Source organism: Pipistrellus hanaki (genome assembly GCF_964339955.1).
Source record: "Pipistrellus hanaki genome assembly, chromosome: 18".
Classification (NCBI taxonomy): Eukaryota; Metazoa; Chordata; class Mammalia; order Chiroptera; family Vespertilionidae; genus Pipistrellus; species Pipistrellus hanaki.
The window spans coordinates 4,240,638-4,263,361 of NC_140520.1; the positions used below are offsets into that span (position 1 = coordinate 4,240,638).

The window sequence follows — 22,724 nt, forward strand, 5'->3', positions numbered from 1 at the left end:
CAGTTTGCCGATCACGGCTCTAGGCTGTCCTTGTCCCTGTGAGTGACACTGGTCCCAGCTGCTCCTCTCACCCCAGCTCGCCTGCCTTCCGTGTCCGTGACGCACTGCGGACCAGCCGCCTGACTGCCGGCGGCACCCAGTGGGCGTGAGGGCGGCCTGGCTGTGACGGTCACTCCGCCGACTGCCAGGGCCGCTTCGGCCGCCCTGGGCCCAGCAGTGCCGGGTCCCCGGAAGCCGGCGTGCCCACGTTCCCCGTGTCAGTGTTAGAAACATTCATCCCAAAGAATTCCGTTTCATCCCAGAGAGAGAAACGCTAGCTTCCCCGCCCGCGGCGGCCTCTGCCCGCGGTCGCGGATGGAGGCCCCTCTGTCTGGAGAAAGTGTCCTTTCTCGGCCCGGCCCCTCCTCCCCAGTGCCTTCCAGCGATCAGTGTGTGCAGACTCAGGGTGCAAACGGTCTCCAGGGGAGAACGTGGCCAAAACCACCAGGAGGTTCCTTCCCCAGCTGAGCAGCAGTCACCCCTCATCCAGCGGCCCACCGCACGTCCGCGCCCAGGGCCAGCCGTCCGGTGTTCACGCCCCCGGCCTCGCCGCCCCGTGACGCGCCTCCTCTCCCCGCAGCTCCCCGCGGGCCGGCCAGTCGGGAGGCCTGAGGTGTCCGCTCTGCTTCCCCGCCTCCCCGAGGATGGACGGATGCGGCTGGAAGGAAATGGAGGTGGCTCTGGTCGATTTCGACAACTCGGACGAGATCCAGGAGCAGCCTGGCTACACCGACCCCGACCTCAGCCCCGCCGGCGCCCCCAGAGGCCGGCCCGGGGCGGGCCCCTTCTCCAACTGGAGGCTGCTCCTCGGGGACAGCCACGAGACAGCCTTCTCCCGGCTCCCGGGGGCCGACTACCCGGACCCCCCGGGGCCGGACCCCGCGGTCCCCAGCGAGGGGGACCAGCGGGTGATCATCAACGTGGCGGGGCTGCGGTTCGAGACCCAGCTCCGCACCCTCACGCAGTTCCCGGACACGCTGCTGGGCGACCGGGAGAAGCGGGCGCGGTTCTTCGACGCCATGCGCAACGAGTACTTCTTCGACCGGAACCGGCCCAGCTTCGACGGCATCCTGTACTACTACCAGTCGGGCGGGAAGATCCGGCGCCCGGCCAGCGTGCCCATCGACGTCTTCGCCGACGAGATCGCCTTCTACGAGCTGGGCAGCGAGGCCATGGAGGCGTTCCGGGCGGACGAGGGCTTCATCCCGGACCCCGAGACGCCGCTCCCCGCCAACGACGTGCACCGGCAGTTCTGGCTGCTGTTCGAGTACCCAGAGAGCTCGGTGGCCGCCCGGGCCGTGGCCGCCGTGTCCGTGCTGGTGGTGATCATCTCCATCACCATCTTCTGCATGGAGACGCTGCCCGAGTTCCGGGAGGACCGGGAGCCGCGGCTGGTGCGGGACCCGGGGCGCAACGCCACCCGGATGGTGCTGTCCCCGTCCATGTTCACCGACCCCTTCTTCATGGTGGAGTCCACCTGCATCGTGTGGTTCACCTTTGAGCTGGCGCTGCGCTTCGCGGTGTGCCCCAGCAAGGCCGCCTTCTTCCGGAACATCATGAACATCATCGACGTCATCTCCATCATCCCCTACTTTGCCACGGTGGCCACCGAGCTGGTGCAGGAGACGGAGCCCACCGCCCAGCAGAACATGTCGCTGGCCATCCTGCGCGTCATCCGGCTGGTGCGCGTCTTCCGCATCTTCAAGCTGTCCCGCCACTCCAAGGGGCTGCAGATCCTGGGCCAGACGCTCAAGGCGTCGCTGCAGGAGCTGGGCCTGCTCATCTTCTTCCTCTTCATCGGCGTCATCCTCTTCTCCAGCGCCGTGTACTTCGCCGAGGTGGACGAGCCCGAGTCCCACTTCTCCAGCATCCCCGACGGCTTCTGGTGGGCCGTGGTCACCATGACCACCGTGGGCTACGGCGACATGTGCCCCACCACCGCGGGCGGCAAGATCGTGGGCATCCTGTGCGCCATCGCCGGCGTGCTCACCATCGCCCTGCCCGTGCCCGTCATCGTGTCCAACTTCAACTACTTCTACCACCGGGAGACGGAGCGGGAGGAGCGGCAGAAGAACATGCCCGAGGAGATCCACAGGATCGGCCCCGGCGCCGGCCCCTCGCCCGCGGGCAGCGCGGATTCGCTCAGCAAGACCAACGGGGGCTGCTCCTCCGCGGAGCCGTCCCGGGAGTGACCGCGCCCGGCGTCCAGGGGCTCCGGGTCTCTCTGTCTCTGCGTCTCTGCGTCTCTGTGTCTCTGCGTGTGTGTGTGTGTGTGTGTGTGTGTGTGTGTATGTCTCTCTCTCCCTTCTCCTGCCTCTCCCGCTCTGTTTTCCCAAAGAGCAAAATGAATCTTTGCAGCCAGCAGGCCACCATTGACTGCCGGCTGTTTTAATAAACTCGTTCTGCTGTCGCATTCACTAAGCTCTTTCTCCTCCACCGACCACAGGAGACGTGGGGTTTCCTGTGAGGGGCCGTGCAGGCGCTGGGACTGGCCTGTGGTGCCCAAGACCAGCAGGACCGGAGGCGCCTCCTGGGAGCAAGGAGGTAGGAGCCTCGGTCCAGCCCTCCTGCTGCCAAACCTGCACTTTTGCTCTCACGGGAAAGGTGAGATGCTTCTGGTGGCAGAAACCCAACTAGAAGAGAACCGAGAGAGAGGACTGTACCTGCTCACACGGCTGAGATGCAGGAACCAGCTGTAGCCCCACGTGCGACCCGGGCTCGGACATCCCCGTCAGAGCTCTGGCCACATCCGTCCATCTCCCTCCTCTTCCTCTGCTGGCGGCTTCGTGCCCTTGAGGCAGGCATTCTCCCAGGGGCAGGGGGCATGGCAGTTCCGGGCCACAGCGAGTCTCCATCAAACCAGAGAATAAGAATAAATAAATACACACACAGAGAGAGACACACACACTCACACTCACACTCACCTTCCGACCTAATCATCACCTGTAGCTCCTCGCAGACACATTGGGTCCGGAAGTGGGGTTTCTGTCCGGCCACCGCCGTGTCCCCGTGGGCCTGTGCAGCCCCCAGCAGGGACCAGGAACTGGTCGGGGCCTCGATGAACTGTCCCTGCCAGCCCTCTCTCCAATGGCCCTAAAGAGACCGAATTGAGCCACTCTGTGGGCTGGCCCATTCCATTCTACCCCCTCCCCCAAAACCCAGGCTGCCCACTGAGGCGGCCACTCCTTAGAGGGGGTGTGAGTGCAGGGGCCCTGAAAGGTCCTGCAGGGGTTGGGGGGAGGGGGCCTGGGTGCAGCCGGGGAGGGGCACCGGAGGCCGGGCCCAGGGCCCTGCAGGCCCCCAGCTCCCTCCCGCCTGGGGGCTGCTCTGCCCAGGCCCCACACACTGACCGGCCCGGCCGCCCCTCACCAGCCACCTGCTCCCAGGAAGCCCTGCTCCGGCCACCTGCACACCAGCTGCTGGGGACGCAGGCCCCACCCTCTCCCCCTGTCCTGGGGGGGCAGAGGGGACACCCAGGCCCCTCCTCGGCAGCTGCCCAGCCCCTGCAGGGAGGCATTTCGGCAGCCCTTTGAAGCGGGAAGGAAGCCCCCCGGAGACGGAGACCGCGGTGTCACCGGGCAGATCTCAGTGATGGCCCAACGGCTTCAGTCGCTGGATGAAAGGAGCGGGGGTGGCCGCCCGGGAGGCGGGCTTCGGGAGATCAGACACACTCCTGTGATTGCTTCTCCGGGGAGGCCAGGGCAGAAAGACGCCCGCGAAATGTCACCGGATAATGAACACTGCTTCCCCGTCGCAGGGCGTCTGTCCGGCGCCTGGGGAGAGAGTGACAGCAAAGCTCATTAGGAATCTCCAGCGGATCTTCCTTCTCCTCCTCCGAGCCCCGGGGGCCACGGCCAAGCCCCTCCTTCTCACCACCCCCCTCACGCTCTGCCGCCGACAAATAACCTGTGCACGTGTGGATGGGGGAAAGAAAGAACGCGGAACAGAAATAAGTAACCCCAAGCCCCCAGGTGGCTGTGGAATCCAATCAGGTCATGTAGGAAATTCCTCAGCACAAGGTAAGACGGGGTGGGTGCCGCCGATGGAGGCCGGGGAGGCCCGGGAGAGGGGCTCCCCCGCAGAGGGTCACCCCTCAGGGGCCGCGCTGTGCCTCGTGACCTTATAACCCCCACCCCGTGCCTGCTGCAAAGCAGCCCAACAAACGAAGGAGAAGAGGAAGGGAGAGACATGGGTGTGTCCCCCGAGAGTGGATTCGAACCGGCGGCATCCAGCACAGGATGGAGGGCTTTTCTGGGCGGGAGGGAGCGGGACCGGAAGTTCTACTGGGACACACGCGGGTCGGTTACGGCAAAGTCACTCTCCTTAGGGGATGACGGCTGGGTTTCTCACGCAGGGCTCCACCCAGTGCCCATCCGCAGCTCCTGAGCCACTGGTTCAAGATTCCGTTTTTGGCCCCTGGCTGGTTTGGTTCAGTGGATAGAGCATCAGCCTGCGGATTCAAGGGTCTCGGGTTCCATCCCAGCCAAGGGCTCCATCCCCTGTGTGGGGTGTGCAGGAGGCAGTCAATCAATGATGCTCTCTCATCATGGATGTTTCCATCTCTCTCTCCCTTCCTCTCCGAAATCAATAAAAATGTATTGGAGCCAAAACCGGTTTGGCTCAGTGGATAGAGCATCAGCCTGCAGACTGAAAGGTCCCAGGTTCGATTCCAGTCAAGGGCATGTACCTTGGTTGCGGGCACATCCCTAGTGGGGGGTGTGCAAGAGGCAGCTGGTCAATGATTTTTTCTCATCGCTGTTTCTAACTTTCTATCCCTCTCTCTTCCTCTCTTTAAAAAAAATCAATAAAATATATTTTAAAAATAGATAGATAAATAAATAATAAATAAAAATATGTTGTGAAAAAAAATATTCTGTTTCTGGGAGAGCCACTCTGTAACTAAGTCCCGGCTTGGTGAGGGACACGGGGCTCGGCATACGTGACTCCATTCAGGGCCTGTTGTCTCCTTTCTGCCACCACCGCTGGGCAGGAGACAGTCAGAGCTGCCAAGCGCTTCAAGGGCACATCCTAGGTCCCAGGGATGGTGCCTCTCTCCCATCCGGTCTCCTGTGGGCCTGGAGCCTTGCTGAGCTCCTGGCAGCCAGCCCTGCAGCCACTCCCCTCCCTCGCCAGCCCCATCCCTCACAGCTCTCGGCTGCCCTCTGGCTTCGGCTCTCTGAACTCCCAGCCAACTCCGTGGGGACGCTAGGGCCACCTCTGGGGGTGGGGGGGTGGGGGGGGTGCTGGCGGGAGAGGCTCTGCAGGTTGTCCGGAGGCTGGGACAGCCTGGGGGCTTGTCTGGAGCAGCGGAGTCCGGGGAGCTGGTCCCAGGCCGGCCCCAGGGCAGGACAGGCATCCACAAGGCAACAAGGTGGGGACCAGCTGACTGGGGGAGGTTTCCGGGTGCTTCCCCACCCCCACCACCACCCCCTTCAGATCCCTGTTCCGCGTCAGAGGTTCGGAAACACGGGCTGCACAGGGACCGTACCTTCCGGCCTGAACGCTGGGCTTCTCACTGATGCAAGAAACAGCCTGGAGGCGGGCGCTTGGATTCAAAATGAGCTGCTTGCTTGGGACACTGAAACCAAAGGAGAGGGTCATGTGACAGGGCATGTAAAACCTAAAACGCCACACACACACACACACACACACACACACACCCCAATAAATCTCACGGTGCCCAAGTCCTTTTGTCCCCCGAGGTCCAACCAGCCCCAGAATGAGCTGCTTCCGAACAGACCTGGGCAGCTTCAGGCCTGGGCGAGGGGCTACCTCTCAGCGCTAGGAGGGGACGGAGTGACGGGTAGAAGGAGGGCGTGGGGCTGACTGACAGGCAGTGGGGAGGAAGGACCCCCCTCCTAAGACCATGTTATGTGCCTCCAAAATCCATCTGTGGAAGCCTTAGTCCCCACTGTGACTGGCTTAGGAGCCACGGTCTGCAAAGAGGCAACTAAGGTTCAATGGGGCCCTAAAGGTGGGGCCCTGACCCCATGGGTCCGCTGTCCTCAGGAAGAGGAGGCACCAGGAGGTGTGGGCACAGAGGAGGCCGGCGAGGACACAGAGAGAAGGCGGCTGTCGGCAAGCCGAGGAGAGAGGCCTCGGGAGAAACCAGCCCTGCCGGCACCCTGATCCTGGACGTCCAGCCTCCAGGCCGCGAGGAAAACATCGTGTTCTCTCTCCCAACCACAGGCGGCATCTGCTGACAGCAGCCTGAACGGACGAACACGCCGCTGGAAACGAGGAGGAAGAGGGCACAAGCGTCAGGTGGTCTGAGGAGAGAGGGTCCCAGCGACCTTGGCCAGGAGCACCCGGCCTCTCAACTCAGGTCTGCACAAGCCCTCTAATCCAGGCCGAGTCCACAGCCCAGCTGCCACCAAGAAACTCGGATATCCGCCTGGCTCCTTCTGCACCGGCCTGTCAATCGACCCATTCATCTGCATCTCAGGCCCAAGCCAATGATTTCTGAAGCTCCCCAGATCTCAGTCCATTCAACCGATCCATTCATCTGCCTCTCAGGCCCAAGCCAATCATTTCTGAAGCTCCCCCCATCCCAGTCCATTCCCCCCGCCCTCCCCTCTGGCCTGGGTCTCCCTGGAAACGTGTGGCCTCCGGGAAGTCCTGGAAGATGCCCTTTTTGCATATGATGCCAACTCGCCAGGGCCAGGGGCCAGGTGCTGGAGCTCTGGCCCAAGCTCTCCTTCAGCCTGGAGCCACCTGCCTCCCTCTTCAGAAGCTGAGGCCCAGACACTGGCTGCCAGGGGCACCGAGGGAGTCCCAGGGACAAACCTGGGCATCTGAACAGCTACTCTGCCCACAGACCCCTTCACTGCTTGTGTTGACTCTCTCTGGATCAGAGATACCCCCCAGGGCGCGGACATGGGGACAGCTGGGATTGGGGCTGACTGACCGGCAGGACATGCCAGGCCACAGCTCCGAGCTGCGGGGGGTGTGGCTGGCCCCCGCCCAGGACACTCCTGGACACAGGAGACACCTGTCCCCAGAGGCTCCTTGTTCCCTCTCACAGGCCCTAAAAATAAAGCTCCCGGGACGCGGTTATTCTGGTCTCCCCGGGAAAGAAAGGGGCTCTCGGGTTTCAGGGCTGGGCCAGAGGAGAGGCAAGGACAAAAGGTGGGGGAGGCTCAGCATCTACGGATGGCGCTTTGGCGCTGGCGCTGAGGACACCAAGGCCGCCAGCCCAGAGGAGGAGGCCGGGCCACGCGCAGTCCCCTAAAAGGAGGCACAATTCCCTCAGCCAGAACGGGGAGACAGCTTCAACCAACCCCGAAACTGCAGGGAGTGTGTAATGCACCCCAACCAGCCGCCCTCCAAGCTCCCCGGAGCTGTCACTCCTTGGGGTGAAGGGCTGTGCCACCGACTCGGGGGGGCTCATGCGACCCCCAGGTCCCTGGGGCACCCACAGCGGGCACATCCTTGCCCAGCCAGCTCCAGTCCCAAATGCACGTCTGGTATCACGGATGATCCAGAAAGATCCGAGAGGGAGGGCACCAGAGAACAAAGACGGAGAAAGAGAAAGCTACCTAGAGAGGCATCCACTGACTGAGGGGTTTCGGGTCAGGGGCCAGGCCTGCTCTGTCTGTGCCTCCTGCGTGGTGCCTTGCACATAGGAGGCACTTAATGAATTCTATTGTTTGCATGGCCATTGCCCTGGGGTGGGGAGGAGGAGTGGGAACATGGCAGGATACAAAACAAGGTGCACAAAGCGCGTGTTGAGATTTCACCACTAGAGGGCGCTCAAGGACAAGAGCTGACACCTCCCTCCTCCCCCCGCCTCCCCCAACAATTAATTATTCTGCACCCAACACACTGTGCTGTGAAGGATGCAAAAGGATGCTGATGTGTGACTCCTGCCCTCCGCGAGAGGGCCAGCTCGTCAGAAAGGAGGGAGGGCAGCACAAAACAAAAGACAACACATCCACGTTTGCTCGCTGGTAACTTCTACTGAGGGAGGGGGGACCCATCTCCACACACTTTACCCATCATGCCTGTCTCTCCTCACATCCGCAGGCCTCAGGGTCACGGCTTCGGAGCCTTTCCTTCCCATGCAGCATCCTTCTCCCGTGACGCCCAAAGCCACGGAACACGGCACACGGTTTACACACGTATCATCTCCCTTGTCTGCGTCCCCACAGCGCGACCTGAGGGCGGAGGGTCCCTCTGCGGTGCCCTCCGGTGGACACAGCACACAGAGCCCTGCTGGGCACAGTAGGTACAAAACACGCCTTTTTTTTTTTTTTTTTTTTAGTAAATTCTAATTAGTCCCCAGCAAGCCCAGTGGCCAGGAGCCAGCCAGCAGTCCTCCCGCGGTGGGCGGGTCTCGGAGGAGGTGACCTTCCTGCTGGCTCCGCAGGAGGAAGAGCAGCTCCCAGGCCGGAGGCCGCGGAGAGGAGCCTCGGGCAAAGGGAACAGCCTGAGCAGGCGCTCAGAGGAGGGACCGACAGATGTCCCTCGGCAGGGAGCTGCTGCATGTCCTGGCTCTTTGGGGCCCCCAGCCATGGCCAGGGCTTCGGGGCAGAGGCCAGAGTCGCCCCTCTGCCCGCCCCGGGCTGCCCCTCGGCCCAGTCCCCTCTGCCTGCGGCCGCTCTCCACCTGCCTTTTCAGGGTCCGGGGCTCTCCGACCTGGGCAGCCCCTCTCGCTGGACTCTACTCTCCTTCCAGCAAGAAACAAACCGCGCAGCTTAGAAAGCAATCCATCATTCTGCCACAGCATCTCCACTCCCGAGGTCTCCTCCCCAAGCTTCTCTCCGGCCAAACGCTTCCTCTCATTAGCAAGAAAGATGAGTGACAAGGGGGGAGGGGAGGGGGAGGTGGGGCTGTGGGCCTGGGGCTCTGCGCCATCTGGGCAGGGGCAGGGAGGGTGCTGGCAGGCAGGCACTGGTGGGATACGTGTGTGTGTGTGTGTGTGTGTGTGTCTTTCCGTGTGTTTGTGTGCCTCTGTGATGTGTGTGTGTCTGTTTCTGTGAGTGCATGTATACGTTGTGTATATGTAAGTATTGTTTGCATGGATTGTGTGTGGTGTGTATGTCTCTGTGTCTCTGTGTGTACACTGTCTTTGCGAACTCGTGTTTCTCAGTGCTCATGATTCATGCCAGCCAAGCAGAGATCTATGTGCCCGCTCAGATCACAGAGCCTAACCCCCCTCCCCCATTTGCCTGGCTCCCTCCACACGCCAGGAGCCCTCCTGGTGCTGAGGGCTCAGAGGAAAGACGGGCGGAGTCCGACCTGTGAGTGACTGCAGCCGGCCCCACACTGAGCAGTCGGAGGGGGAATGGGAGGGCGGGCGGGGCTGTCACCCCAGAGGATGCTTCAGCTGCGGGAAGGATGAGGAGCAGCTCAGCCACAGGGAGCAGAAGGCATGCTGGGCAGAGGGAAGGGCATGAGGCAGGCCTCGCGCCAGCCCTGCAGGTGCTGGGAGTGGCCGTGGCAGCAGCCACATGGCAGCAAATGCCCGGGCTGGGCTGGGTGAGTGTGACCCTGTGGCTGCCCCAGCTGCCCTGGCAGGAACCCGGGCAGGGGGTCAGCCCAGCCCTGCAGGGCCCTCCCACCCCCACTGCCCCCCGGCTGCCCCTCTTCCTAAGCACACAGATGTGCTGACAGGTCCTCCCAGTCCCTCCTCCCTTCGCAGAGCCACGTGCTGCAGCCCAGCCACCCTCTCTCCTTTCTGCATCCTCCTAAGTGCCTGGAGCCATTCCCCGGGGACAGCAAAGGCTCGGGAGCACCCCACAAGGAACAGGAGGGGGAGGGGGAGGGGTGGCGGTTAGAGAGAGCTGAAAGGGAAGAGGAGACTCAGCGAGCAGGGGACTGCCCAGGACCTCACTGAGTGCCTCCCTCTCTCCCTCTCTCCCTCTCTCCCTCCCTCCCTCCCTCCCTCCCTCCCTCCCTCCCTCCCTCCCTCCCTCTCTCCTTCCCTTCCTCCCTCCCTCCCTCTCTTTCTCCCTCCCTCATTCCTCCAGTGAGGAGACTTGAGTTGGGTGGGCAGCACCCAAGACCTGGAGCTGAGAGGAGCAGTGTCCACGGGGGAGACAGGCGAGGAGACAGTGCTGGGCACCGAGCGCCAGGCGGGGGGCAGTGGGCACGCAGGGCACCCCAGCCTGGTCAGCAGCGGCCGGCAGAGGCTGGGCCGAGGGGGCGGGACAGGGAGAAGGCCGAGGGGGTGGGTGTGCAGAGCATCCAGGCGGCGCCCTCTGGGCAGCCAGGGGAGCCGTGGCAGACGGGCTGCCCACAGGCCGATGCCCAGGAGGGTGCTGCCTCCCGGGGCCGCTGCCCTCCCAGCACGGGGCGGCCAGCAGGCTCGGGGGGCGGGGGCCGAGGTGTCTCAGGGACCCTCTGGTCCAAGCTCCTGGCCCTTGAACGTGGTCACATCGAGACTCTGTACGTAACCTCCCGTGGCACCGGGGTGTTTAAAATACGATGCGTTCAGCATAAATCATTGAAATGTAACACCTTTCCTGTGTGAGTCTGTTTGGCACTTTTTTTAAAGCGACAAGAAGCCTAAAAATAATGGCAGTGGCCCAGTTCTGTCTCACTGCTGGCAGGCGGGCAGCACGGGTGTTAGATAAGAAGAGGGAGGCTCAGGGGCATCACCGAGGCCAGGACCGCCTGCTGGGCACCCGGCTCTCCGCCCTGACCCTGCAGGGCTCAGCACCCAGGCCTGGGGTCCAGCCCCGTCCTCCTGCAGCCTCTGCTCAGCCCCCAGCTCCTCAGCTCCCCAGAGCACAGCCTGAGCCCCTCCTCCTCCAGGCCCCGCCCCTCCTCCCCGCCAGCCCTGCTCCTTCCCTGCCAGAGGTCACTCAGGCCTCCCTGACCAGCACTGCCCTGGCCCTTTCTGTCCTTGGGGGGAGCTGAGAGGGACCCCCAGAGGGACCTGTCACCAGGACCCCCTCCGCAGCTCCTGCTGGGACTGGACACACACACACACACACACACACACACTCTGTGCCGTGCCAGGCGGACCTGCCCTCAGTGAGCAGGGCGAGTGGGGTCAGGACGAGGGAGAGGGACTCAGGGGTGAAGGAGCCCTGTCCACTGCACTGCCCCCTGTTGGGAACAGAGGGCTGTCCCCATGAGGTCAGCTTTGGAGTCAGACTGAGGATGGAGCTCTGGCCTGTGGTTCTCCCCCAAGGTCACGGTGATGCACAGACCTTCCCAGATGCCTCTGCCGGTGCCCCCGTCTCCTCCTCACAGACCCGGAGTCCCTCCATCTGGTCAGAGTCCCCTGCTCAGCCCCACATCCCGAGCCCTAGCTCTGGGGACTGGTGTCGCCCTCGACCGCCTCCCCTCTGTGCCCGTTTCCCAGGGAGGAGACCACCCCGGCAAGATCTGTCCTGAGTGGCCATTCACCCGTGAAAGTCTCCCATCCGCTGTCCCCAGCCCCACGTGACAGCCATACCATGACACCACACCATGACAGACAGCCACACCCGTGACAGCCACAACATGGCACCACACCATGACAGCCACACCGTGACAGCCACGCCCATGACACCACACCACGTGACAGCCACACCTGTGACAGTGCAGGACATCACCCAAAGAGCCAGGCTTTGCAGAGAAGTGGGATTTATTGAGAACCGTCTGCCCAGAAACACGCCCCGTGTGTGTGTGCGGGCATGCGCGTGTTGGGCAGCGGGGCTCACGCTGGGGCTCAGATGGCCTTGGCCAGCCCCACGCGGTTGTTGGCCCTGTCGAAGACGCTGTAGTACTCGCGGATGAAAACATCACCCAGGATCCACTGCTCGGAGCTGTCATCGCCCTCGAAGCCGCTGGAGCAGAAGCCGGAGTCCTGGGAGGCAGACCGAGGTGACGAGGTGACCAGGTGACACGGGGCCTCCAGTGCGGCCCCTCCCTCCCCCTCCCCCACGGCCCTCAGCTATGGTGTCCTTCCCTCCTGGAATCGCCGGCCAAGACCAGCATCCGGTTCCTCTCGCTCCACAGGGGAAGAAATGGACGCCCAAAACATAGACGAGGGACGTGACCCAAGGTCAGCCGGGGGCCCCTCACCCCGCTCCTCCTCACTTCCTCTCAGCACCCCATCTTCCCACTCTCATGACCTCCTGCCAGAGCAGTGCAGGAACCCGAGGCCTTGCTGGTTTGGGGCGCTTAGGATTAGGTCAAACCCGATCGCTGGGAATCTGGGTCCCCACAAACCCAGGCAACCTAAGAACACCCCAGGCAGACCAGGCCCCTGGGCTGAGGACAGAGCCCCCCACGGAGGCCCTGCCTCCCCCTCCCCCAAACGCAGGCCTCTGTCCTCCCCAGTTTCTCCCGGGACGAGGTGCAGCAGTCACACACGCGGCCCGGGGAGTGCAGAGCCCCTTCAGCAGGGCCAGCTGGTCTACCACAGGCCCTGCATTCCCCCCACTTACCACCCACTCGCTGGCACCCCAGGAGGGCGGAGGGCCTGGGAGCCCGGGGCTCCCCACCCCACCCCGAGGTGCATACCTGGCTGATGTAGGCGGAGGGGGGCAGCGGGTACTTCTTGCCGTTGATCTGGAAGACCACGTTGGGCATGCTGCTCAGGCTCCCGCAGTTGATCTCAAATTGGAAAAACAACCAGCACGACAGACTCAGACACAGAGAAGCAGCTGAGGGTTGCCCGAGGGGCGGGTGGGGGTGGAGGGGAGAGTGAAAGGGGACGGAGAGGGACCGGCTCCAGTTACGAGAAGGGAGTCGTGGGTGCCACACACAACAGAGAAAATGGCACACTCGGTTGGTTAAGTGTCAACCACGAACCAAGCAGTCCCTGGCATCGATCCCCAGTCAGGGCACAGGCCCAGGTTGTGGGCTCCATCCCCAGTAGGGGGTGCGCAGGAGGCCGCTGATGGATGTTTCTCTCTCGCTAACTCTCTTTGAAATCAATAAAAAAAAAAAAAGTATTTTTTTAAATGTCCTCAGGTGATTGACACAAAAAAAATTTTTTAAGGGCGATAGGTGTGACCAGAAGCCGCAGAGCCTGTCCCAGGCTGAGATCCCTTCCTTGGACCTGAGCCATGCGGTGGGGAGGGGTCTGCTTTCTCAGCGGACTCTGGGGGTGTGAAGCTGAGGGGACAGGGGGTCAGGCTGGGGACAGGAGGTCAGGCTGGGGGACTGGAGGCTCAGGCGGGGGGACAGAAGTCACTGTGAAGGCCTCCTGGGAAATCAGGACATCTGTGGTCCCCCACCATCTCCCTTGGCCATTTTCCCCGTGCACCCAGGGGGCCCCTCAGGCGGGCGTGGGAGGGGCGAGGGCCCGGCCTCACCATGCCATACTGGTCCTGGGTTGCGCCGACAGCCTTCTGGATGCTGAGGATGTCGCTGGTGGGCCCGACCAGCATGGAGGTGCCCGTGTCCAGGATGGCCTGGCAGCCGCCGTTACAAGCCACCACCACGCCGTCCACCGCCACGCTGCAGGGGGAGACCGGACGGCCGTGCTGCGCCTCCCTCCTCAGTGCCCCCGGCCGCCCCTGCCCGGACGCCCAACCCCCATGCGCCCTTCCTGGGGACCCCTGCCTGGACTCCCCACGACTGCCTGAGCTCAGAGAAAAGACCCGAAACTGTGTTACCCCAACTCGGCGGCTCAATCAGGACCACAATCAGGACCACCCCACCGGCTGTGGGACAAAAACTGCGATGGAGCAGCAGTCCCGTGTGTGTGTGGGGGGGGGGGGGGGGGGGGAGGGAATGTTCTGGAAGGCACTTCGCTCGCTGCCTGGAGACCGAGCTTTCTCCCCGCTGGTGACTTGTCTCAGGCAAGTTACCCCACCTTCCCACCCCAGGCTGCCCGTTCCCGACCCCTCCTCACTTCCTGGGGATGGTGATGAGGTTCACACCGGACCGGACGCTAGAAAACCGCAAAGCGGGGTGCTCCCCGCACCCGCCTCGCTGAGATAACCCAGACAGCCTGGTCTCCCAGGGCCCCGCAGGGAGTGAGCTCAGGAAGGCCGCCGTCTCGTTCACAGAGCAGAGGCCGGGCATGGCTGCCAAGGCCGTGGGCCTGCGCGTGTCTAATTCAGACTTCCGGGGGGCTGGCCCTGAACCCCACGCCCCCACCCGGGGGGCGCCGCTGGCCGGCCCCGGCGCCTCACCCACCTGTCCACCGTGAACTGCCAGTACTCCTGCACGGTGATGGGCACCCAGTGCAGCGAGCCGGTGTAGTAGGACGGGTCGATGGCCCCCAGCGTGAGCATGCTCCCGGGGCCGTTCCTGAAACCAAGGATGGGCGTGTGTGGCACTCAGCGCCCGGAGGCCTCCGGGGCAAGCCACCCCCAGGTCACAGGCTGCCGGCTCTGCGGGGCCCCCTGTGCCCTTTCCCCCTCACGAAGGAAGGCTGAGAGCACAGAGAGGGCCGTCCGCAAGGCCCACACCTTTGGATTGATCCCACCACCCCCGCCCAACCCCTCTGGCCCCCTAGGCTCTGTCCACGGCCAGGAGACACGGGCACACTCCTGCCACCAGCTTCCTGCCCACCGTCCCCGTCCCTCCCTGCCCTCCTCCAGCTCCCTCCACCCCCAGGCCCTAAAACCACCGACCCTCTGTGTCACTGTCCCTCGGTGTCACCAGACAGCGCCCACACGTGCCTCAGTGAAGCCTCCGGCCCCTCACACCCTCTGTGAGGCCCGCATCCCTGTCACCATTCAGCTTCCCACACGCAACCTCCCCGTCCGTGCCCGGCCCACGCGTGTCATCGCCATGTGTGCGGCGTCTGCTTCCCCCGATAAATGTTAACTCCCAGGCTGACGTGTTAGCTGATCCCTCCCCACCTCCTGGCACAGCCCCGCGCACAGCAGGACCGACCAACATCTGCTGAGTGAATAGGTGAATGAGTGAGTGAGTGAATGAGAGAATGAATGAATGAACGAACCAATGCACCCCTTGCCTGACTTCCCCTGACACCAGCCTTCCCCCGTCCCTCTGTCCAGCTGCCCGTCACTGGAGTCAGGAGCCACCCACTCCCAGGGTGAGCGTCCCTCCCTGCCTCAGTTTCCCAAATTGTGCGAGGAGAAGGCAGGACTCCTCTGGAGCCTGCTCTACAATTCCGCGGATCTCAGTGACGTCAGCAAAGGCTTGCGGAGGCCGCCTCTCTGGGGAGAAGATAAGGCCCCTGCGTAGAGGTCGGGTCAGGGCTGCCTTGTAAACGGCAGAAACAAAGGTCCAATTCCGGCCCTTGACTCAGGCTGCATCCGTGACGAGAGGCTGACGTGACTCCCCCTGGAGCGGCAGCCTGACCCGCGGGGCGGCCTGACCCTCGCCACAGCCCTGGCTGGGCGGGGAGCGGCGGGCACCTACCTGCTCATGTAGACGGAGAAGAGGTCCTGGGCCACCAGGTGCTTGCTCATCATGTTGTCGAACACGGGCACCGAGTACTCAGAGGCCAGCGAGGGGTAGCCCAGCCCCAGGATCCCGTCGAACTCCGAGTACACGAAGGTGTCCCCGGGCTCCACGGTGCTCAGGCCCACGGTCTGCTGGGTGTCCACGATGTCGGAGACCTGCAGGGGGAGCGGCCTCCGTGGGGCGGCGGCCAGAGGCAGCCCGGCCCGCCACCCAGCTAGCAGGCCCTCGGACACAGGGAGCCTGGCCCACCACCCAGCTGCCGGCCCTCGGACACAGGGAGCCAGGTCCCATCACCCAGCTGCCGGGCCTCAGCCAGAGGCAGCCCGGCCTGCCACCCAGCTGCTGGCCCTCGGACACAGGCAGCCGGCCCGCCACCCCGGCTGCCGGCCCTCGGACACAGGGAGCCCTCAGCCAGAGGCAGCCCGGCCCGCCGCCCAGCTGCTGGCCCTCAGACACAGGCAGCCCGGCCCGCCACCCCAGCTGCCGGCCCTCGGACACACGGCCACCCAGCTGCCGGCCTTGCTCTGTGAGCAGTTACATGAGTGTGAAGAGAAGCAGCCCTCCCGGCCCTGTGCTGCGGTGTTGAGGGAACTGGCTCAGTGGACAGGGGAGGACGGACAGAGAGGACACGGTAGAGGGTGCAGACAGCAGGGCTCTTGGTGCAGAAGTTGGGGGCGGAGCCCAAAGAAGGGGGTGGGATGAGGGGTGCCGCCGGCCCCCTGCCGGCCTGCAGACCCCCGACCTCCCGGCTGCACATGCCATTCCCAGCCTCGACCTCCTCATGTTCATGGACCGACGGCGCCTGCGTCCCAGGCTACAGGACCCTCACTCGGAGCATTTACCAGCACTGCCCCCTACAGTCCCATCACTCGTGTCCCTGGGCTGAGCAAGGGCTAACTCCGCCCCGTCCCTGAAAAGCCGACCGGGGACATGGCCCCGCCTCCTCTGAGCCACTCGGGGCGCCTGCTCCCTGGCTGTCCCGGCCTGTCCCCCCCCGCCAATGGCCCCGGGCGGGCCCACTCACAATGACGGTGTCGGTGCCCAGGACGCCCTCCATGCTGCCCGTGCCGTACTGGATGGTCAGAGGCTCACCCAGGTCCCGGAAGGTGGAGGACTTGGCCGGGTCGAAGCGGTGGTGTTTCTCTGGAACACAGAGCCCGGTCAGAGGGGCCCGGGGTCTCCGCGCCCTCGCCAGCGCCCAGGGCCTTGTGAGCGCCCGTTCTCTCTTGAGCCCGAGTTCCACCACCAAGACTATCCCCGCCCCGCCCGCCGGCTCAGGAGAGGCCGTGAGCATCGTCCTGCGAACCAGGAGGCCACGGCTCCATCCCTGTCAGGGCACAGGCCCGGGTTGTGGGCTCGGTCCCCAGTGGGGGTGCGTGCAGGAGGCAGCTGGTTAATGATTCTCTCTCATCATTGATCTCTCTCTCTCTCTCTCTCTCCCTTCCTCTCTGAAATCAATAAAAATCTATTTTAAAAAGAAAAAGAAAATGATCCTTTGCTGCTGGACTCACCTCTCTGAGCCCAGGGCTACCCGTGTGGCTTCCAAACAAAAATAAAGAGAAAAACCGCCCCCCGCCCCCTTGTGGCCGCCGGGCATCAGCTCTGCGACCTCAGCCGGTGCCTCCTCTGGATGCTGCTTCCTCCGGTGAACGAGGGGGAAGACCACACACAGCCCGGGACCGGCTGCGAAGCCAGTGACACATCCCGTGTTTTCTCATGAGTGAGGGCCTCTCTCCTCCCTCGGCAGCACCCCGGCCCGTCCAGCCCCGGACACAGGAAGGAAAACAGGGCCCTGGAGGGGCCGCCGCTGGCCTTGGCGTCTGGTGGAGACAAGACAAAACCCACGATCTCCACCGGCAGCCGCGGTTTTATGGACAGTTTTATGCGGTTTTAGACGGTTTTATGCGGTTTTAGGCGGTTTTAGACGGTTTTAGACGGTTCTGTATGGCAGCCCCAGATGCGCACCCTCTGGCCTGTGGCCACTGGCAGGGGCTGAGCGCGGACCTGGGACTCGGGGAGGCCGAGGGTGTCAGCGCCAGCCTCCTGCCGCCTCCCGGGGCCACTGGCCAGCTGCCCCCCCCCCCCACACAGGCAGTGGCCAGGGTCCGAGCGGCGGGGAGGGGGGAGGAGAGGCGGTCACTCACGGCAGGCCTTGCTCTTGCAGTAGACAGAGGGCACCCAGAGGTCGGAGGAGCCGGTGTCGAAGATCACAGTGAACTCCTGCGGCGGGGTCCCGATGGAGATCTTCCCGAAGTACTGGCACTGCGGGGGGCGGGCGGCGAGGCGGGCTCAGGGGGGTGTGGGTGGGGGTGTGGGTGGGGGTGGGGTGTCCGTGGCACCCTGTGGGGGGAGGGCCACTCACGTCCATGTAGTTGAAGAGGGGCTCATTGGCCACCTTGCCGGACCGGTACTTGGCGCTGGCGGAAAACTGGTGCGTCCTCAGGAAGTCGTCCAGGAGCCCGCGCTCCCGCAGGGCCTTCCGGATGGACTTGCCCTTGTGCAGAGGGATCCTGAGGGGGCGGAGGGGCGTGAGGAGGCAGAGCCTCCCCAGGGCTGCCCCGCCCCCGACACCCGCCCAGCCCTAACCCCAGCCCTCCCAGCCCTTTCTCAGAACCCAGACTAAAAATCCATTTCCCGCCAAAGCCAGTTTGGCTCAGTGGTAGAGCGTCGGCCTGCAGACTGAAAGGTCCCAGGTTCGATTCCAGCCAAGGGCATGTACATTGGTTGCGGGCACATCCCCGGTGGGGAGTGTGCAGGAGGCAGCTGGTTGATGTTTCTCTCTCATCAACGTTTCTAGCTCTCTATCCCTCTCTCCTCCTCTCTGTAAAAAATCAATAAAATATATATATTTTTAAAAAATCCGTTTCCCATCCATTCACATATCAACGCCCACCCTTTGTAAATGCCACGCACTCCGTTTTCTAGTTCTCTCTCCCTCTCTGCGACGCTGGGGGAGACTCAGCAGGTGTCATTTATAACCGGCTGATGCGTTCCCCCTCTCTGAGATTTGAGACACTAAACACGTGACCATCCGTCTGCTGAGTCTGGCTGTGCACCTACTAAGTGCCAGGCTCTCCCAGGGCTCGGGGCTACATAGTGCACAGGGCGCAGTCTCTCCCCGCCTGCACTGGGCTCCCCGAGGGGCCTCCGCGGGTGTGTAGGGGGGATCCCTCAGAGGTTTCAGCCGGAGCGTGGTCCCAGGGCGTGCCTCACAGGCTGCAGGAGCCGGGGGATGGCGGCAGGTGCCCAGGAAGAGAACCCAGACGGACAAACCCCAGAAGTGGCTCCTGGCGGCTCCCCGAAGCCTGGCTCCTCCTCCCTGCCCAGCCCCTCCCCCACCCTGCCGTGGACCGGCCAGCGGCCTAACCCCTCGGCGGGCCCCTGCCCTTCCCGGCTCTGAGAGCCCCATGGTCCTCCCATGGGGCTGATGGGGAACCACTGGAGACTGCGGTGTGAACGCCTTGGAAAATAAAATGCAGCCACTTTAAGACCCGGAACGAGCCGAAACCGGATTGGCTTAGTGGATAGAGCGTCGGCCTGAGGACTGAAAGGTCCCGGGTTCGATTCCGATCAAGGGCATGTACCTTGGTTTCAGGCACATTCCCAGTGGGGGGTGTGCAGGAGGCAGCTGATGGATGATTCTCTCTCGTCGATGTTTCTACCTCTCTATCCCTCTCCCTTCCTCTCTGTAAAAAAATCAATAAAATATATGAAAGAAAGAAAGAAAGAAAGAAAGAAAGAAAGAAAGAAAGAAAGGAAAAAGAAAGATCCCTATTAAAAAAAAAAAATAGACCTGGAACGTAGGTGGTTTCTGAGTGTCGCTCCCGTCCCACGGATGCCACGGGGGACAGCCTGCCTATGAACTAGTGCCCCTTCAGGTGCCTCCCGCCCGCCCTCCGGTGTGACAGCTCAGGGTGAAAGGCTCTGACATGCCTCCCCACCCTTGTCCCTCAGGAGAGAAGGGGACGTAAGCCCTGAAGGAAGGAGAGCGGCCGTTCCCGGGGTCCCGGCTCCAGGCCCCCAAAGCTCCTGGCTCGCTCGCCTCTGGTTCCTAATCGACTCCGGCCCCCCCAGCAGCTGCCGCCTCTGCCCAGCTGCCCCGTCCCAGCACCGGGGCCTCGAGAGCCTCCCTCAAAGGGGCCTTGAACCTGGAAACCCCAGACTGTGTGGGGTCCACCGTTCACGTCCACACGGGGCCAAGCCCCGGCTCCTCCTTCTCCCCTCCAGGCCTCGGCAGCTCGGACACCCTCCCCGCAAACAGTCTCCCCATCGGTCCGCTGCAAACACGGACATCTACCGGGGGACCCTGCGAGGGCGGGGAGCCTGGCGGCCGGCAGCGCAGTGAACACCGGCTGTGATTTGGGAAGGAGAACCAGGGAACTGCACCCCCAGAGGGCCTGGGACATCAGAGGACTTGGTTTTTTGGAGCAAAGGCTTGCATGGCTCTTACAAAGCTCCGGGCTCCGGCCAAAGCCTTTCGCAACACGGAGTCCTCTGCTCCTCCCCGACCCCAGGGGACGGAGACCCCGTCTCTGGCTTTGACACAGGCCAGGACTCGGGGCACAGAGGTTAAGTCCAGGCTGGCTGAAGCGGGGACCGAATCGGCCATCTGATGGAGAAGCCCTGCCCTAGCGCCCTGGCTGCCCACCCCCTGGAGGGGCGCCCTCAGAGAAAGGATCCCAAAACGTGCGATAGTCAGGCTGACGGGGTGTCCGTTTCCTCCAAAGCCCCCCCGGGGGCCGAGGCCCAGGGAGAGAGCCACCCGGAGCGTCCCCGAGCGGCGCTGACACCCACCTGGTGATCCCAGAGGCATGGCACAGCGCGAGGGCTGCCAGCAGCACCACGAGGCTCCTCATGCTGAAGTCTGGGCGTCGGGCTGGTCGCTGCTGCCGGTGCCCGCGGCCCAGGCTTTATAGCGGGTGCGAGGCGCCCCCTGGCTGTGTGCCCAGGCCGCGGCGATAGCCCCGGCTCCTTCCCGGCTGCTCAGCAAACACCTTCAGATAGCCCCGGGCCCCCAGCACCCACCGGACACAAGACTTCAAGGCCGCCGCCCCGATGTCCCTTCCAAACAGAATCTTAAGCTAACACAGGTGCCACCTGCAGGAGCCTGGCTCGTGCCCCGTGGGACGGGCACAGAGAGGCCCATTCCCAAGGCCCCCTCTGCTGCCCTCGCCGCCTCCCCGGCCCCGGGCCTGTCCAGGGGTCTCCCAGCCCAGGGGCCGCGCACTCGGCCCCGAAGGCAGAGCGTCTGACCTGTCACCTGATGAAGAGATGACCCACCACGGTCCCTGCACCCCCAGGCTGGGCCCGGGGTGCCGTGAGGAGGGGCTGGGGAGAGGAGGGGGAGATGCTGGATCCCATGAGCAGCTGGGAGGACAGGACAGGGAGGTAGCCCGGGAGGCAGGCGTGTGTCACACACAGAGGGAAGGAGGGGGCGGGGAGGTGAGACCCGGAGTCTGAGCCCACACAGGGGCCCAGCTCCCGGGAGCTCAGGGGCAGGGGCTGTGATGGAGGAAGACTCTCTCCCGCAGCCTGGGGGTCCGGGGGAAGGAAAACAAAGCCTGCAGCTCCCAGCCAGAGGCCAGGCTGCCAGCCAGGCGGTCAGGATGGGGCCAGGCGAGGCAGGGGCTCTGGGACCACGGTGTGTGGGTCCACATGCCAGCCGCCCCTCCCTGCAGGACAGACGCCTGGAGGCGGTGGAAGCGGGCAGTGTGGGCCCGGAGCGGAGAGGGCAGGCTGGGCAGCCAGAGGGGTGGGCACATGGGGGCCGGGCACGGGGGTGCTGGGCGGGGGGCAGCCTGGAGGCTTCCAGAACTTGGCTTGTAAGGGCCTCGGGGAGGCGCCCGGGGCCTGTCAGCACGGGGCCTCAGTGGGTCAGGGCGGGAGTTACGGGGACACGGGCCTGGTTCTCAGCATGGCAACACCCACCACACCCCTTCCCAGAGGCCAGCACGCCGCTGCCCTCGGGGCCAGGATGCGGCCAGGAGTGTGTCCGCCTGTCTCCACGACTCTCTCCCTTTGCCAAAGCCGGGGCAGCAGCCGGAAAGACGCCCCACGGGACAGCTGGTTTCCTGTTTCTGCCCCGAGGACGCTGCCCGGCCCAGAGGCCCCGCGTCAGACTGGTGTTTCCTCCCACATGGGCACCGGGCGCGGCGCATAGTAGCTGCTCAATAAACGCGTGGCTACGCCAGTGGGTGGATGAGGGGGCTCCCACCGCTCTGGAGGCCTGCGTGTCGCATCCCGCACAGGAGGCGAAGGAGGCGCAGAGGTCAGAGGGCTCGCCCACAATGAGGAAGAGTCTGGAGGGTCCAAGACCCCTCGCCCCTCCCCGCCCGGGGCCAGGCATGAGCACACAACACCAAGTCTGGGCAGCTCTGCTCCTAGCTCACCGCCCCGGCCCCTGGCAGCACTCGGGACAGCCGTCCCCGTGGGCAGTGGGCCCCCGGAGGCCGGGACCCTCTGGGGTCAGCACCGTCGGGCGGGAGCCCCCTCCGTGTCACCAGGGGGGCCCAGGCTGACCCCACAGCAAACGCGCCTGGACGGCGAGCCCGGGGAGTGAGGCTCAGCGCCCTCCCCCGGGAAGGTGACCCTCCAGACCGGGAACAAAGGTCCCCTGGCACGGGCGGCTCTTTCCAACCACATCAAAGTGCGCGCTATCGGGAGCGCGGCCCGGGCTGCACAGCGCGTTCACATTGTGTAACCACGGCGGGGAGGGGGCAAGACCTGCAAACGCTTTTAGGAAAGCGTGATAAGAGGCCATTGCTGGCCACCCAGCGCCAGGCGGGGACGGCTCCTGGCTCCTCGTGTCTGGGGCCGAGCCAGAAAGCAGCTAAAACATAACCACAGGCCAGGACAAGCCCTCCTGGGCACGGGCCTGGGGTCTCCAGGACATGACCAGCCCCGTGCCCCGAGCGGTCGGCAAACTCATTAGCCCACAGAGCCCAAGAGCCACAGCACAACGGTGGGCATGCCTTCGGAGAGCCACATTGTTAAAACTTTTAAACTCCTTGCAACGCCACTACTTCAACACAGACTCGCCCAGGCCGTGGCATTTTGTGGAAGAGCCACACTCAAGGGGCCAAAGAGCCGCATGTGGCTCGCGAGCCGTGGTTTGCCGGCCACGGTTCTATGGGCTCCCGTTGGCCCCAGAGCCGGCAGCTGCCCCTGGGCTCCCGTTGGCCCCAGAGCCGGCAGCTGCCCCTGGAGCCCACAGCCGGGCGGGGACAGGCGGCAGGATGTGTGGCCCCATGGGTCAGAGGCGAAGCAGACACAGCCGCCCCGGCGGGGAGGGCAGGAGTGACCGCCCTGAGCTTAGGTCCTGGGGGAGTGGCCCTGAGCATGTCCCTCTACTTCCCAGT

General features: G+C 64.1%; 2 protein-coding genes across 3 annotated transcripts in view; one reads left to right on the plus strand and one right to left on the minus strand.

Moving 5' to 3' along the window:
- The window catches only part of LOC311612903 (chymosin-like), a 188,406-nt gene extending 166,509 nt beyond the window's left edge, over positions 1-21,897 (minus strand). The window contains exons 1-9 of one of the 2 annotated variants that reach the window (XR_014793373.1): positions 20,161-21,897; positions 17,729-17,876; positions 17,511-17,628; positions 16,391-16,509; positions 15,322-15,521; positions 14,125-14,238; positions 13,296-13,440; positions 12,499-12,591; positions 11,644-11,839 (exon numbers count right to left, since the gene is read on the minus strand). Coding sequence is in view for 1 of the 2 variants with exons in the window: in XM_084866263.1 (XP_084722389.1) it covers positions 11,702-11,839; positions 12,499-12,591; positions 13,296-13,440; positions 14,125-14,238; positions 15,322-15,521; positions 16,391-16,509; positions 17,511-17,628; positions 17,729-17,876; positions 20,161-20,222 (1,137 nt within the window). In the remaining variant the exon portion in view is untranslated. Of the gene's footprint in view, positions 1-11,602; positions 11,840-12,498; positions 12,592-13,295; positions 13,441-14,124; positions 14,239-15,321; positions 15,522-16,390; positions 16,510-17,510; positions 17,629-17,728; positions 17,877-20,160 lie in introns of those variants that run through there. The other variant, XM_084866263.1, reaches the window with a different exon arrangement.
- Positions 684-2,290, plus strand: KCNA10 (potassium voltage-gated channel subfamily A member 10; the record flags this gene model as incomplete). Its single annotated transcript, XM_084865270.1, has 1 exon — positions 684-2,290. The coding sequence occupies one exon, from the start codon at positions 684-686 to the stop codon at positions 2,229-2,231; it is 1,548 nt and encodes a 515-aa protein (XP_084721396.1). The 3' UTR covers positions 2,232-2,290.
- Positions 21,898-22,724: the final 827 nt, after the last annotated feature.